At 40.6% G+C, this 15026-nt stretch overlaps 1 protein-coding gene across 5 annotated transcripts in view; it reads left to right on the plus strand.

Annotated features, from left to right (window-relative positions):
* Window positions 1-15026, plus strand: part of zbtb40 (zinc finger and BTB domain containing 40) — a 129830-nt gene that overhangs the window by 59639 nt on the left and 55165 nt on the right. For all 5 annotated transcript variants that reach the window (XM_059951699.1, XM_059951698.1, XM_059951700.1 and 2 more), the window contains exons 8-11: window positions 6558-6756; window positions 7635-7771; window positions 9998-10169; window positions 12297-12716. In XM_059951699.1, the coding sequence (XP_059807682.1) occupies window positions 6558-6756; window positions 7635-7771; window positions 9998-10169; window positions 12297-12716 (928 nt within the window). The remainder of the gene's footprint in view (window positions 1-6557; window positions 6757-7634; window positions 7772-9997; window positions 10170-12296; window positions 12717-15026) is intronic.

Below are 15026 nucleotides of genomic sequence, written 5' to 3' on the forward strand. Positions count from 1 at the left end.
AGAATGTCGTGAATGCTTTGTCACATCAGGAGCCTGGGGAACAGGAGAAGGATGAGGAGTGGGAGAGCATCTCTGCCCCGGGAGTGAAAGCCACGTGTCAGTTTGCTATCATCATGAAGGCCGAGGGAAGGGGAAGTCTGGAGTGAGCCATGGACCCTTTGGGGGCTTTTGATGATGCTCTACCCCAAGCTTACTGTGACCTGACCACACTGCAGACTAAACAGTTGCCGGAACTAAGTCCGAAGGAAGCGGCAGCTGCGCAGCCCAATGACCCGGGTCTTGGCACTGTGTGGAGGGCGGTAGAGAAGGGGGATGTGGTGAGGGCAGAGAAGGCGAAACATGGGTCCGTGCCTCTGTAATTGAAGGAATGGCCTTGGTTAAAGTTGAAGAGCCAAGTCTTGTACCGGGTCACAGCGCCTCCGGACCAACCCCAGCATTGGCAGCTGGTCATGCCGGAGAAGTATCGGCAGACTGTACTCTAGGCCTTGCATGATGGTTCCGGACACTTGGAGGTGGAAAAGACCTATGGATTACTCAAGGACCAGTTCTACTGGCCCCAGATGAGGAGGGAGGTCGAAGAATACTGTAGGAAATGCAGTCGTTGCATCCGGAGGAAGACCCTGCCAGCGTCGGCGGCTCCACTGTCACACTTGCAGAGTGCGGGACCCCTGGACCTGGTGTGTATAGATTTTCTGTCGATTGAGCCTGACACCAGCAACACCGCGGATGTCTTAGTTATCATGGATCACCACACTCGATATGCTCAGGCGTTTCCCACTAAAGATCAGAAGGCAACAACAGTGGCGAAGGTGTTATGGGAGGAGTATTTTGTTCATTATGGCCATACCAGGCGGATCCAAAGTGATCAGGGGCGGGAATTTGAGAGCCGGCTTATCCATGAATTACTGACTGTGCTTGGGGTTGAGAAATCCCGCAAGGTGATCCTCAGCCAGAGAGGTTTAACAGGACCCTGTTGGATATGCTCGGGACGCTGAAGATTGGACAGAAAAATAAGTGGAGTCGACATATTGGGCAATTGGTTCACAGTTACAATTGTACTCGCAATGACGCTACAGGGTACTCGCCTTATTATCTGATGTTCAGGCAGGAAGTGAGGTTGCCAATTGACTTGTGTTTTGGGGCTGAAGCAGGTGAATTACCAGGGAAGCCCGACCTAAAGTATGTGTCTGATATGAGGAGAGAGTTGAAAAGGGCGTACGAGTTGGCCGAGGCGGTGGCTACCAAACAGAATCAGAGGAGTAAAAGCAGATATGATCAGAAAGTGAAGTTTGTTCAATTACTGCCGAGCTACTGGGTCCTTCTGCGGAATTTGGGACTCCCTGGTAAGCACAAGTTGGAAGATCGATGGGCAGCTATCTGTGTGCTAGAGAGCCAGATGCTGAATCTACCGTTTTACCGGGTGAAATCCGAGGATGGGAAGGGGCCTGTCAAGGTACTCCATTGGAATCACCTGCTGCCCCTGCAGATGGATAAAAGAGCCAGAGTGAAGACTCTGCGAGGGCGCAGAGCGAGGGACGAGCCTACTGCGGAAGAGACGGGACGGGTCCTTACCCTGGGAAGGGATATTGATTCGGAAGACGACAATTCAGATGTGTGGCCCGTTTCCATTTGCTAATTCCCCAGTACCAGAAGAGGAGGCTTCTGGCCCTTCCCCGACTGAGTTAGGTAAGAGGAGGGAGGGTGCTGATGGGCAGACTGAGAGGCCACCGGCATTGGGGAGAGAGAGGCTGGAACCCGAGCGCGAGCCAGAGGGTTCTAAGGTGAGGGGGGGTGAGGGTCTGACTGGTAGACCTGGGGTGTCCGAGGCAGAGGGTTCTCAGATGAAGAGGGAGCCCAGTGAGGGAGAGGGTGGGGTCCGACAGGAGTGTCCCCCATGGTGTCTGAGGTGGAAGGGTTGGCAGAAGAGGTACGGAGATTTCAGAGAAGTAGGCACCCCCTCCCCCGGAGCGGTTGACATATGCAGTGCCAGGAGAACAGACTGATCTCTACCACCCTGGGCAGTTATGTCACTGCTTTCTGAACCTGGGTTGGGTTTTGGGTTTTGCGAGAAGCATTGGTGAACTCTGGTAATGTCATGAGGGCATGATTTATGTTGGTGGGGGGGAGAATGTACTGCGTATGTTATTCAAAATGGCTTCTTTGTTAGAAGTAAAACTGCTTCTTTGTTACACTAACTGGTGAGAGAGAGTCTTGCAGAGCATTCTCGAAGCTTCTCGCAGTCTGTTTAGGTTTAGAATTGCTGATAATGGGGATTGTATTCATTTGTTAACCAATAGTGTTGGATGTCATTTTTTCCTTGTGGGTCTGGGAGCTGGTATTTTGCGGCCTTTTGGGGAGCGGGGAAGAAGGCGCTGAAAAATGTGGGCATGTGCTGCACTGCTCGGTTGATCACTTTGGGTGGTCCCAGGTGCAAGGTCGTGGAGGTCGGAGGAGAGCGAAGAGTGGTTGAATGGTTCGATGGTTGAGCTCCAACAATGTGCACTAAATTGACTGAACTCTGATAAGTTTTGGTGCCTTTTACTTTATTTTCTTTTCCTTCATATATACTGTATTGTTAGTAATCATTAGTTCTAGTAAAATCTTTGAAGTATATTCTATAACTGTATCTGGTGTGTGCTTGATATTGTGTGTACGATGCTGCATTAACTTATTTTCCACAGCACGTGCGTATACGGGAGGCGGGGTTAGTGAGTGGCTAGAATTTTTCTCCTAGACATATACCAGCTTGTTGCATAAGCATTACATACAAAGTCTATAGTAATGAGGCAAAGCAGCAGCGATGTCATGGTCCCTATACTGGTTACAGAGCAGGAGATGTTTGCTGTCTTGAGACAGATTAGGATGGATGAATCCCAAGCACCTGACAGTGTTCCCTCGCACCCTGTGGGAGGCAGGTGCAGAAATTGCAGGGGTCGTAGTAGAGATATTTCATTAAACCTTAACAACAGGTGAGGAATGTAGGATAGCTATTATTATTCGACCCTTTAAGAAAGGCTCTAAACAGAAACCAGGAGCCTAACATTTGTAGTGGAAAATTGATCGGAAGGTATTCTAAGGGACCTGATATGTGGATATTTGCATACACATGGATTGATTTGGGATAGTTAGTTGGACTTTGTGCATGGTAGGTTGTGTTTTTCAAGGAAGTTACCTGGAAAGTTGATGAAGGCAAGGCAGTGGATGTTATCTACATGGACTTTAGCAATGCATTTGACAAGGTCCAACAGGAGAGGTTGGTCAAGAAGGTTCTGTCCCTCAGTATTTAAGATAAAGTAGTAAATTGCACTGGACATTGGTTTTGTGGGAGAAGCCAGAGAGTGGTAGTGGATGGTTGCCTCTCTGAGTGGAGACCTGTGACTAGTGGAGCACCGCAGGAATGGTGCTAGGTCCCTTGTTAATTGTCATCTATATCATCGACCTGGATAATAATCTGGTTAACTCGATGAGCAGATTTGTGGATGACATCAAGATTGGAGATGTAGTGGACAGTGCGGAAGACTATCGGAACATGCAGCTGGATCCAGACCTGCTGGAAAAATAGGATGTAACATGGCAGATGGAATTTAATGCAGACGGAGTGAGGTGTTGCCCTTTGGTAGGATCTACTAGGGCACTGAGGAGTGTGATAGAACAAAGGCATGAGGAAATACAGATTGTAATTAATTGAAAGTGGTTGCACAGGTAGATAGGGTCGTAAAGAAAGCTTTTGGCACTTGGCCTCAAATCAAAATATTTAGTACAGGAGATGGATGTTTTGTTGAAGTTGTATAAGATGTTGCTGAGTCATAATTGGAGTATTATGTGCAGTTTTGATCACCTACCTATAGAAAAGATGTAAGTAAGTAATATCCTGATTTAAGACTTATTTTATTAATACAGTTATACTGTTTGGCATTTTATTTTTTGCAGATCTCCTTAAAATGCAAATCTCTGTTTTAAAAAAAACGTGTTCCTTTAATGACACTACACAATAAAGTATTCCATATTTTGCTGTTTAAAAATAAGCTATCTGGGAAAAGAATAAGTATTTTTTTTGCAGAGAACATGGAATGGAAGAAGTTTTGAGAAAGAATGAGAGAGAATAATGAAAGGAAACAGACAAGAAATATAGCAGAAGAACATGGTAAAACGCTGACAGAGCCAAATTCAGCAGGGCAGATGCAGATGCATGAAAATCCTCATGTGCGGAGAATGTGCAGATAACTCAGCTAGTTAGCACACAACATTGGAGAAAGTTTGTCCCTTTTTTCTTTGGATGTTGTGTGGGTTTTTTTTTGGTTTTTTTCCCCCTTGGACTGGCTCTTCAGTGTTTTGGTTTTGTGAATAAACAAAGTGAAGCGAACTGGGTGTATTATGTGGAAATAAGCTCCAACGATTGCGTGCATGCTATAGATTGATATATATGTGATAGGCCTTTTCTTTATTTTGTTGTCGTTTAAGATATTTTGTCAATACAATTTTAATCTAAGTTTAAACTGTTCTGAGTTAAATTATTGCTTCTTGGTGAATTTGCATAGGTATGTCAGTATTCATACCAGTAATAATCTTAATTTTCCTTTAGAGGAAACATTCAATTTACCTGAAACTTATCCATCCTAGACACGTTTATTTACTGGTAAAGGCCTTTACATCATTATTCCCATGCATTATAGAGTTATGTTGCTGTTATTTCGTATTTACAGCAATATCTAACTCATAATGAGCCTACAGTGAGAGGTTTCCATAGGGTTGTAAAAGTAAAATTTACAAGGATGTTGCAGGGACTGGAGGACCTGAGTCATAAGGGAAGATTGAATAGGTTTAGGACTTTATTCCTTTGAATGTAGAAGATTGAAGGGAGATTTGATAGAAGTATATAAAACTATGAGGGGTGTAGAGAAGGTAAATGCAAGCAAGCTTTTTCCAGATTCAGTGGGTCTACAACTAGAGGTCATAGGTTAAGAGTGAAAGGTGAAATGTTGAAATGGAACATAAGGGGAAACTTCTTCACCCTGAGGGTCGTGAGAGTGTGGATTGAGCTGCCAGTATAAATGGTGCATGCACGCTCGATTTCAATGTTTAAGAGAGGTTTGGATGGTAGGGGTACAGAGGCCTGTGATTCGCATGACTGTTTTATTGTATATCTTACTGTACATATTATTTATTACAAAATATTATAATTTACATATTATACATTCTGCTGGAAATGTAAGATTTTTACTCATGTATGTGAAGGATGTAAGAAATACAGTCAATTCAATTCAATGTCGATGGAAGCAGGCAGTCTAAATGGTTTGGTATGGACCAGATGGGCTGAAGAGCCTGTTTTTGTGCTGTACTTTTCTATGACTCTATGAGTCTATTTTGGCTTGGATTTTCAATGTCTTGTCAAAGGATTGATTGGAATGTATTTAGTTTTCCTGATATGGCTTGTTATGTTCCCTTTACATTTGACTTATCTCCTATTGTCATGTCCTGTTTGCTTTGTTCCAGTATTGATCAACTATGTCAGTGTTCATGCAGACATTGAGACTGATCACTGTTTGTATCAGGTGCTTCTGCTATTACTGTGTATGTGTATTTTTAAAGTAATTTAGTTGTAAATATAGGATGGTCTTTTGTATGTTTTTGATTATCAGATCTACTGTCAACTCAACATTTTCAAATGTTCTTTTCAAGTGCCTGAACAAGATTTTATGAGAATATAAGAGAAACAATTAGAAATACCTGTTCTGCCTTGTCAGATTTTAGTTGAATTTTATCTCAGTGCAAACATTGCTGTACTAACCCCATAACCCATCATTTTCTCACCATCCAAAATCTATCAATATTTGTTTGTAATATATCAGGGACTATTTTCCATGAACCCTTTGAGTGGAGGATTCCCAAGACATAAAGGGAGTGAGGACATTTCTTTTCATCTCTATCTTGAATGGCTGACCTCATTTTCAGACGGACTGACCTCTTGTTCTAGACAGACAGGCTAGCAAGTGAAACTTCACCCTTGATCTGCCCTATCAAACCCTTTTAGAATGTTGTTTATTTCAATGCAATCACCTCTCATCCATGAGAATAAGAGCCATTCTGCTTTAACTCCCCTATGGGACAAATTGCCATTCCAGCAAACAATCTGGTGAACTTTTTTATTGTTTCATGTTTTCAATCGAAGTAGTTATTTTTTTTAAATTATATATTACCGTTATATATTACTGTTATATATTACCGTTAGTTCAATTTTGACACAAACACGCTGTTTCACTTCTATTGTTATTAATGGATAATTTTCAAAGTCCCTAGGAGTGAAATACAGCTGGTGAGCTGCAGCAGTAAAATTGACAGTTTTTTTTTCCTAATCATTAAATGCTAGGCAAGTAAATCCTTCTGTGCAGTGCCAATTTTTTTGTTGCTTTGGTTGCTATGGTATGATACAAAGCAGCCAATCAAAATGCAACATGCTTCCTTCTAAGTACTGCAACTTCACTGTTAAAAGTGCATGTTGATAATGTACCTTGCATAAATTAAAATAATTTAACCTTCAATATTTTTTCCTTTGACAGAGAATTCAAGATCTTATTAAAGAGAAAGATGTGGTGGATTGCATAAGTAATTTGATGGAAGCAGTATTAGAAAAACGAACACTTACAGCACTCACTCTTTGGAAAGTGCTCATCCGAATGAAAGAGGATGTGCCAAAGCTTAGCACTCTGCTGGATGAACTCCAGAAAGAACCAGATGGTCTCCAACTCATTTTATCAGGTGAGGCTTTCATGTAGCAGTACTAGAATTAGCATATATTTTTAAAATAAGTAGCAGATTTGATGTTAGAATTGGCAGCTCTGAGAGCTTCATTATTCTGTTATCTGAGGAGCTGATGCCTTGAGATTGATGTAATTAGTGTTACAATTGTTGACTGGAATGTTAAAAATATCATGATTATGTCGGTGTTATAATGGGAATTCTTTGTTAGTGATAAAAGCATCTGAAATTTTTTTTTTTGGAAGTTTGCATAGTAGAACCTGTATACCAGTACTGTTTCCGTAATCATTTCAAAATTATTCATCAACGTAAAAGAAAATAATAAGACAAGACAGTCAAAGACTTGGTTGTGTTTTTGTAAATGGATGAGGAATAATATTCTATCTTTTCAGTTGATTGAGTTGTAACCATGCAGTTACTGTTGCACCCTTCCACTTTATATTAGTTTTACTTTGGGAGTTTAAGCAAACATTATGAATCACTTTGAGATTGCGTTTTAAATCTATTTGTGAATGCCTAAGAAGCTATTTTGCTGTAGATAGACAAGTTGTTATAGCAGCTTAATACAGTCGTATGTGGATATCATTGTGCTAATCAGGTTATAATAACTGCTACATATTTGTAAGGGTAGCAGGAGTTTGGGCAGTTGGAGGTTCTCTGCATGTGCCAGTTAAAATTGAGGACATTGACAAATGTAACCCTCAGGCTTTTAATTGAACATTTCTTCTTTGTGTTACTGTATCTCCAAAAGCAATAATTAGAAATGGTCTGTAGAAAGCTAACAATCTAAAAATTAGCTCTTACGTGGTTTGTTAAAATTTTTGAGTATTTAGTTTGGTTGTGGAGTAATGTTTCTTTATGTTCTTTTTCTCCCTCAGTGAGTGATGAGGAAAGTAAAGCCTTCAATATTTTAAAAAGTCATAGACAGTTGATCATCAATACGATTGAAGATATCAGTCCTCTGCTGGATTGTTTGGTACCTGGTGTAGAAAATCTTTCCACTGAGACAATTGAGGTAGTTTATTTTGACACTTTCACTATATTGATGCAAGCCTTTTCCTTGCCTTAAACGTTGAACCACTGACTAGCTCAAATTTATCACTTTTTTGGAATTGCATAAGAGGATTTATGCCCCTCTCTAATTTCAGATGAAATTTGATGAACCAGGAATGATACGGTTTGTAGTGAACATTTTTGATACAGTGTTTTTAAATTATTTTCTTAGTTAAATAACAAAAGCAACAGTTTAAGAAGTAGGGCTAGCTGAAGTAGGTTAGTAAGTGCAAAGCTAAAGCATACAGGGTATCACTAGCAATGAGGTGTAACTTGTAAAACAACTTTACATAAACAGTTTGTTTATTCAGCATGAACACAGCAGACCAGAGTGAGAAAAACTGATTTAAAAAGAAATGTAGTAAATAATTCTCAAAAGGTTTTGTAATGTAAACCGATATGTGCAGATCCTCCCAAGTTGATATTTGGTAATTGTTATCCCTTGTTACATACCAATGAAGATGAGATGAAATTTGTAGTGTTTCATTCAGTTCATTTCTGCACAAACTTTGTTCCTTTTGATTGAAATTTTCCTTTTTTGTGAAAAGCTTTCTTTATCAGGACTCACTACTGCTACTTCATATGCAGGCACCTTTGTGGAGAGAAAATTGAGAACAAGCCTGAACCTTGCATGTTGTTTTGTAAGAGAAGTGGGCAGATCTTCCATTGCCCCAAGATTAGCAGTGACTGACTATTGGATATTTGGACTTGAATACAGTGTTTTGTTCGGAAGCAGTCTTCCAACACTTCCATGAAGTGTTGTGCTCTCTTGTGCCAGTAGCTGATTTTACTCACAGGAAGGCTGATACAAGCATTCAGAAGCACTTGAGAATCATGGGGTGGGGTGCTGGGGAAGCAATATTAATTAGAATGATTTTCATTTAAAAAAAAAACACACCAAATGACAGTTAAAATATTTAAGTTTAGTTCAATAAAAAAGGTTTTTTTGTCATGGCAATCAAATTTGCCTATTCATTTAAATAAGTGTTTTTGCTAGATTTAGTTTGAATCAAAGGGAAAACAGGATCATCATAAGTGACTTATCAAGTGTTATTGGCCAAGATTGTTAGTGGAAGCATCACGATTTATGATGAGATCTCTATCATTGTATAAGTGAAATTAGGATTGTACAAAATTTTGTGTTAAATTGCATATTTGCTTAATACTTTAGATGAATGTCTCTACAACCTCAATATTAATGAGCTTTTAAAATGAGTGTCCCTTTGTCTTTGCAGAAATTGAGTAGGTATACGTGAAGTTTTCTATACTGTCACAAGAATTAAGTACTTTAGTGGTGTATCCTGCCTTGATATGGATTATGTTCAGGCAAAAGAGATTTAATAAATTTCGGCATTGTGTTTGTGTAGGTCAAACAGCCTGTCCTTGTTTTGTACTGTTCTATCATGGGTATTGATTGGTGTAAGTAAAGGTGCCAGCACCATTAGAAGAGCATCTGTGGAAAAATAAAATTATACGTATATTATTGTATGTTTATTAATTGTGTATAATGTCAAACATTTTTTTAATTTCTGTACTTTGCCTATTAGTAAAAGCAGATGAATGTTTTGTTTTATACTTGTTTGGGGCTCTTACTCTACCACTGTAATAGGTTACATTAAGTAAAAGTTCCTGCATCATACAAAAACTGGTAGCCCTAATGACACGGCATTTCCTGCATTTTCTGTTTTATGCCCATGCACCACACCATTGTTAGTGAGAGATTCTGGCTGTTCTATCACTTTCGTTCACTTTCGACGACTTAAATTCAAGTCTGTCATCTGGGTGGCAGCATGTGGAAAAGTTGGACAGAACTAGGGCACAGTGCAGCAATGAAAACAAATGATGAACAGTGATGCATTTCCACCTCTTTCAAATATAAAAGTCTGAAGTAGTTAGTGTATTGTATGCATGTGGTTACAATATCCACAGCATAAGTCAACTCTCAATTCCAGCTCACAGTGCAATAAAATGGGGTAAAAAAGGAGGTCTCCACCATGATTTACACAAAGGTACTGGCGAACCTAATTCAGGGAACTGAGTAGTCATGGTTTATATCGATCTCCAAATATTCAGAGCTTGTGGCAAGTTAAAGATGTATACTAGATTGATTTTAAATGTGCACAACTAAAGCTTTATTTTATAAATTCTCTTGAATTATTTGCATGTTTATATTTCTTCTCACTGTCAGATTTTGAAGAGTTGTTGTTTCAAGGATACTGCTGGTCAGTCATCAGAAAGTATTCTGGGCAAAATTCTAGATGAGCGACTCATTCCTGCTTTGGTATTTTGTAAACTCTTGCATATGATCAGTGAGTCCTATCCGTCCCTTGAATTGGTAATGAAGACCATGGAAAATGCAGGTAACTACAAAGATTGTGTGTGTGTGTGTGTTATATATGTATCTTACAATGCCGTTTTGCACTACATTTACTTGTTTAAACTTTTACAGATACATTAAATACACAATTTCACTTAGATTCTAAAGCTAAGTCATAATTAGGAGAAAGTTTTTTATATTCTTACAAAAATTGGAGAACTAATTGGTGCTATTGCTTTAACTTTAATGTATTTCAGAATCACCTGCTTATACTTAATTTTTCCTGAGTCTTGGACTATAACCACGACAAATTTTCAGCCTGTCATGGATGAATTTGCAATGGTTTAATGCATACGAGAGAACTGTTGTAGTATATGGGGGAGAGAAGTGAACAATATTACAGGTTGATGGCTACCATGAAGAAGAAAATAGCCTTTCCCTCTGCTTATTCAGCCTTCCAGCTCAAACAGCTGTTAGAGAAATGAAATAGTAATATCTTTTTCTAAATTCAAACCTGGGTCTCAGGAGCTAATTAGTAATTCCCATATGACTTTGGAGTAGAATTTGGTCATTTGGACTATTGAGTTGTCTTCATCATTCCTTCATGGTTAGTAATTAATCCTCAACCTCATCCTGTCTTCTCCTGTAATCTTTGACACACTTATTAATCAAGCAACTATCAATCTTTGCTTTTAATGTATCTAATGACTTGACCTTTACATCTGTTTGCGGCAATGAATTCCACAGATTCACCACTCTCTGGCTACAGAAATTCTTCCTCATCTCTGTACTAAAGGGACGTCCTTGTTTTCTGAAGTTGTGTTCTCTGATCTGAAACTTGTTCACTGTTGGAAAGATCCTTCCCACATCCACTCTATGTAGGCCTTCCAATGTTCAATAAGGTTCAAAGAGATCGCCCCACCCCGCTCATTGTTCAAAACTCCAGTGAGTACATGTCTAGAGCCATCAAACACTCTGTTGATTAACCCTTTCATTCCTGGGATCATTCTTGTGAAACTGCTTTGGACCTTCTACAATGTCAGCACATCCTTTCTTAGATAACAGTGTGACAATGTGAACTGCTCAGGATATGCTCATTTAGTATGGTGAAATAACATTTATAGAATACTATCTAATTCTGGAATGTAGTTAGAATTTGTGTCAAATTTCATATAAGTTCCCTTGGTTTTGGAAGTGACGGTTTTCTATAAAATCCAGTAACTATTTGGTGGATGTAATTTATCAGAATGCAAAGTGCCCTAATTTATAGAAGTACAGTTCATCTCCCTCTCTATATACATACTTACTCACTCTCTCTATATTCTCTCTCCTCCCTCTCTCCCCCCTCTCTCCCCCCTCTCTCCCCCCTCTCTCCCCCCTCTCTCCCCCCCTCTCTTCCCCCTCTCTTCCCCCTCTCTTCCCCCTCTCTTCCCCCTCTCTCCCCCTCTCTCCCCCTCCCTCCCCCTCCCTCCCCCTCCCTCCCCCTCCCTCCCCCTCCCTCCCCCTCCCTCCCCCTCCTCCCCCCTCCCTCCCCCCTCCCTCCCCCCTCTCTCCCCCCTCTCTCCCCCCTCTCTCCCCCCTCTCTCCCCCTCTCTCCCCCTCTCTCCCCCTCTCTCCCCCTCTCCCCCCCTCTCCCCCTCCCCCCCTCTCCCCCCCTCTCCCCCCCTCTCCCCCCCCTCTCCCCCCCCTCTCCCCCCCCTCTCCCCCCCCTCTCCCCCCCCTCTCCCCCCTCTCTCCCCCCCTCTCTCCCCCCCTCTCTCTCCCCCCTCTCTCTCCCCCCTCCCCCTCTTTTTAATGGATCCTCCAATTTAGCTCCAAAGTCAAAATATCTTTCTATGTTTTAACTGCATTAATGCTGTCTAAATTCATTACTTCCATGAAAAACAGGAATTTTTTCACGAAATTAGATGTCCGAAATTCAGATCTGAGGGTACTTATCTCTAGTTCTTAACTCACAACAACATTTTAAAAATAAATGTTTAGCAAAATTGTACAAGGAAGTTTAAACTTTCAGTTGACTTTATAAAGAGAAAAAGCAGTAAATTAAATTTACAAATTTTTGAAAATAGTTTTAAAATATAGCTTGTCATGTTCATGTTTATCAACCTAAAGAATTGTCACTGAGAGTGATATTATAAAAGTATGAGTAAAATATTTTTTTATCTATCAGGACTATTCAAAGAAGCAATGTGTGATGTGGAGGAGGATCAGAAAGAATACCCAATGGATCAGGAAGAAGGAGGTGAAGAACTTGGGGAGCACCCTGCCAACACTGAACATGTTAAGGCAGGAAGCAGTGATCCAGCAGATGAGATGAAACAAAAGTGTAAACCCCGAGGAAAGCAGGATTTATGTTGCACTGCATGTGGCAAGACTTTCATGTTTAAATGTCGTCTTGACCTACACCTCACCCGCTGTCGCAAAATTGGTTTGGTTAAAGCTGGTAACTGTCAGGAATGTGGAGAAACTGGGACTTCCCAAAAGGATTTAGAAAAGGACAGAGAAGATGCCCATGATGCGCCAAAAGGAAAGAAGAGGAGGTTACCAGTATCTTGTGACATCTGTGGGAAATCCTTTGCTCATCAATCAGGTTAGGAAGCTCTAGTAATTTACACAGTTATTTCAAACACTAGTCATTGACTCAGTTTTTTAAGGTGAATCTCAACATATTAAACTCTGGAGATATTGCTGAAACAGTGAATCAATGTTTTCCTGAAGACTCTACCTAAATTTTACCACTATGCAAATTCTGTCAGTTACTGACAGCTGAAGAAGCTTTCCATGCCAGTGTGGTAATAGTATTTATTATTTTAGAAAACTAGGTAATTTGAGACTAGGCTAGCTACCCTATAGCAACGGTGCTAAAGGAGATGGGTGTAATAATGGTTCATGCACTGAAGAAGTCGCTGCCATGTATGAGGATCTGCAGCACAGGAACTAAATGAATGTATCTGTTATCTTTTGTAAATCCAGAAACTATTGAAAAGAAAAACCCAGGAGCCGGGATATTTATGTACATAGTTTTTCTTTCCTTTTCTTTCAGTGAGGTGCTCACATATAACCCATAATGAATTATGTAAACAAAGAATGCTTGATCAAACAATATCTTTACAGTATTACCTAAATAGTACTGAAATATTAAATACAATACATTCCTCCCTACTTAGCTATAAAATGCATCTCAGCTCAAAAATGTAATTTGTTCACTAGTCATGATATATATGATATTTTTATTATATATATATTTAATGAAATATATTTCCTGATGAGGAGGTCACTCTGCTTGGCAGCTGACACTTGTAGCTGTGAAACAATCTCATGGTCTGGGGCCTCCTCCGTGGTGTTTGAAGATGATGACTCTGGGACTGCTGGACGTGGTTCTGACATGTCCTCAACTATCAATATGTCACCTCCAGATGATAACAGAACTCACCTCTACTGTGTAAGAGTGTGGTCCAATTCTGTCCTTATTCTTTCCAAGTACTCACTTTTGATCATCTCTGCAGTCTGTCACTGGTACTATTTGTCCAATACTGAAAAAGTGAACCTCCTTTTTTGGGGAGCCCTCAGTTTGTCCTGCATACTTCTTCTGAGATTGGGTTTGAGAAGATCCAAGCATGAGTGCCAGGGATGAACCAGGAATGGCATAGCTGGAGAGTTGTTGGTTGTGGAGTGTACTGTATTGCAATAATGCAAAGAGGAAATTGGCATGCTTCTGACTCAGTGTCAGTGTAGTGTGTTCTGTTGACATTGCTTACAGTGTATTCTTTAGACTCTTGACAAACCATTTGTAGCTGGGTGGTGTGGTGCAGATATAATATGCCTTGTTCCATTCATTTTCAGATATGACTGAAACTGTTCCACAACAAACTGTGGAGACTAATGGGAACACTTCTGGACACTTTGTAACTGTATCCATTACTACCAAGATATTTGTGCCCATGAATGGTCTGGAAAAATCCACATGATTCCTCTGCCAGACCATTCCCAGAGATGGAGAGGTGCTGCTCTTGGCATGTTCTGGACACGTTGGCATCCCGGACAGTGCATGGCAAGCTGCTTGATCAGCTGATCAATCCTAGGCCATCAGACAAAGCTTTGAGCCAGCACTTCATTTTGACCAAACCTAGATGATTGGAATGTAGCGCCTCTAACACTTTAGCTCTCATTTTGGATGGTAAAGCAAGTCTCAGTCACTGCATAAAACAACCCCAGTCAAGGGCAAGATCATCCCAGTGCTGGTAAAAATGGGGGAATTGGGATTCTGCTGCACATTCCAGCCATCTTGGGTGGCCAGTGGGTTTTTTTACTGGTGTTCATTTTACTGGTGGATTGCCTCTGCTTGAAATTACTTTAGATTTGCATTAGGAAGATTATGTCAGGAAGAATGTCTTTTGTAATTTTTTTCTGATGTCTCCTTTTCCAAGTGTAAATAGGACAATCTATCAGTATTTCCATGATTAGTTGTCCTCTTGAATTCGACCTTGTAATTATGTCCTCCAAGAAACAGCCCATCTCTGCAGTTCCCCTGCTGTTGCTAGTGGAACACCTTTCTGTGGATTGAAACTGGATGCTGATGGTAGTAATGAGGGCTACCATCCCATACAAGTGCTAGTTGAAACATTTTACACCCCAAACCAGACTTGAGGCCTCTCATTCAATCGGTGTGTAATATTTCTTTGCAGTGGAACATGATGGAAAGGCAATGGGCATTCACTTTAATCGCTCGACATGTGAGAGGAATGCATCTATACCATAAGGGGAGCTGTCACAGGCAAGCTTCACAAACTTTTAACCTTTTTATCACTGTCTTGAGGTTTTGGAGATGCTGCTTGTCATCCTCACCAGTAACACTGAGTGCCTGGGCAGCCTTGCAGCACCTGGTCCATAGCTTTCTGGC

Source organism: Hypanus sabinus, chromosome 27 (assembly GCF_030144855.1).
Source record: "Hypanus sabinus isolate sHypSab1 chromosome 27, sHypSab1.hap1, whole genome shotgun sequence".
NCBI lineage: Eukaryota > Metazoa > Chordata > Chondrichthyes > Myliobatiformes > Dasyatidae > Hypanus > Hypanus sabinus.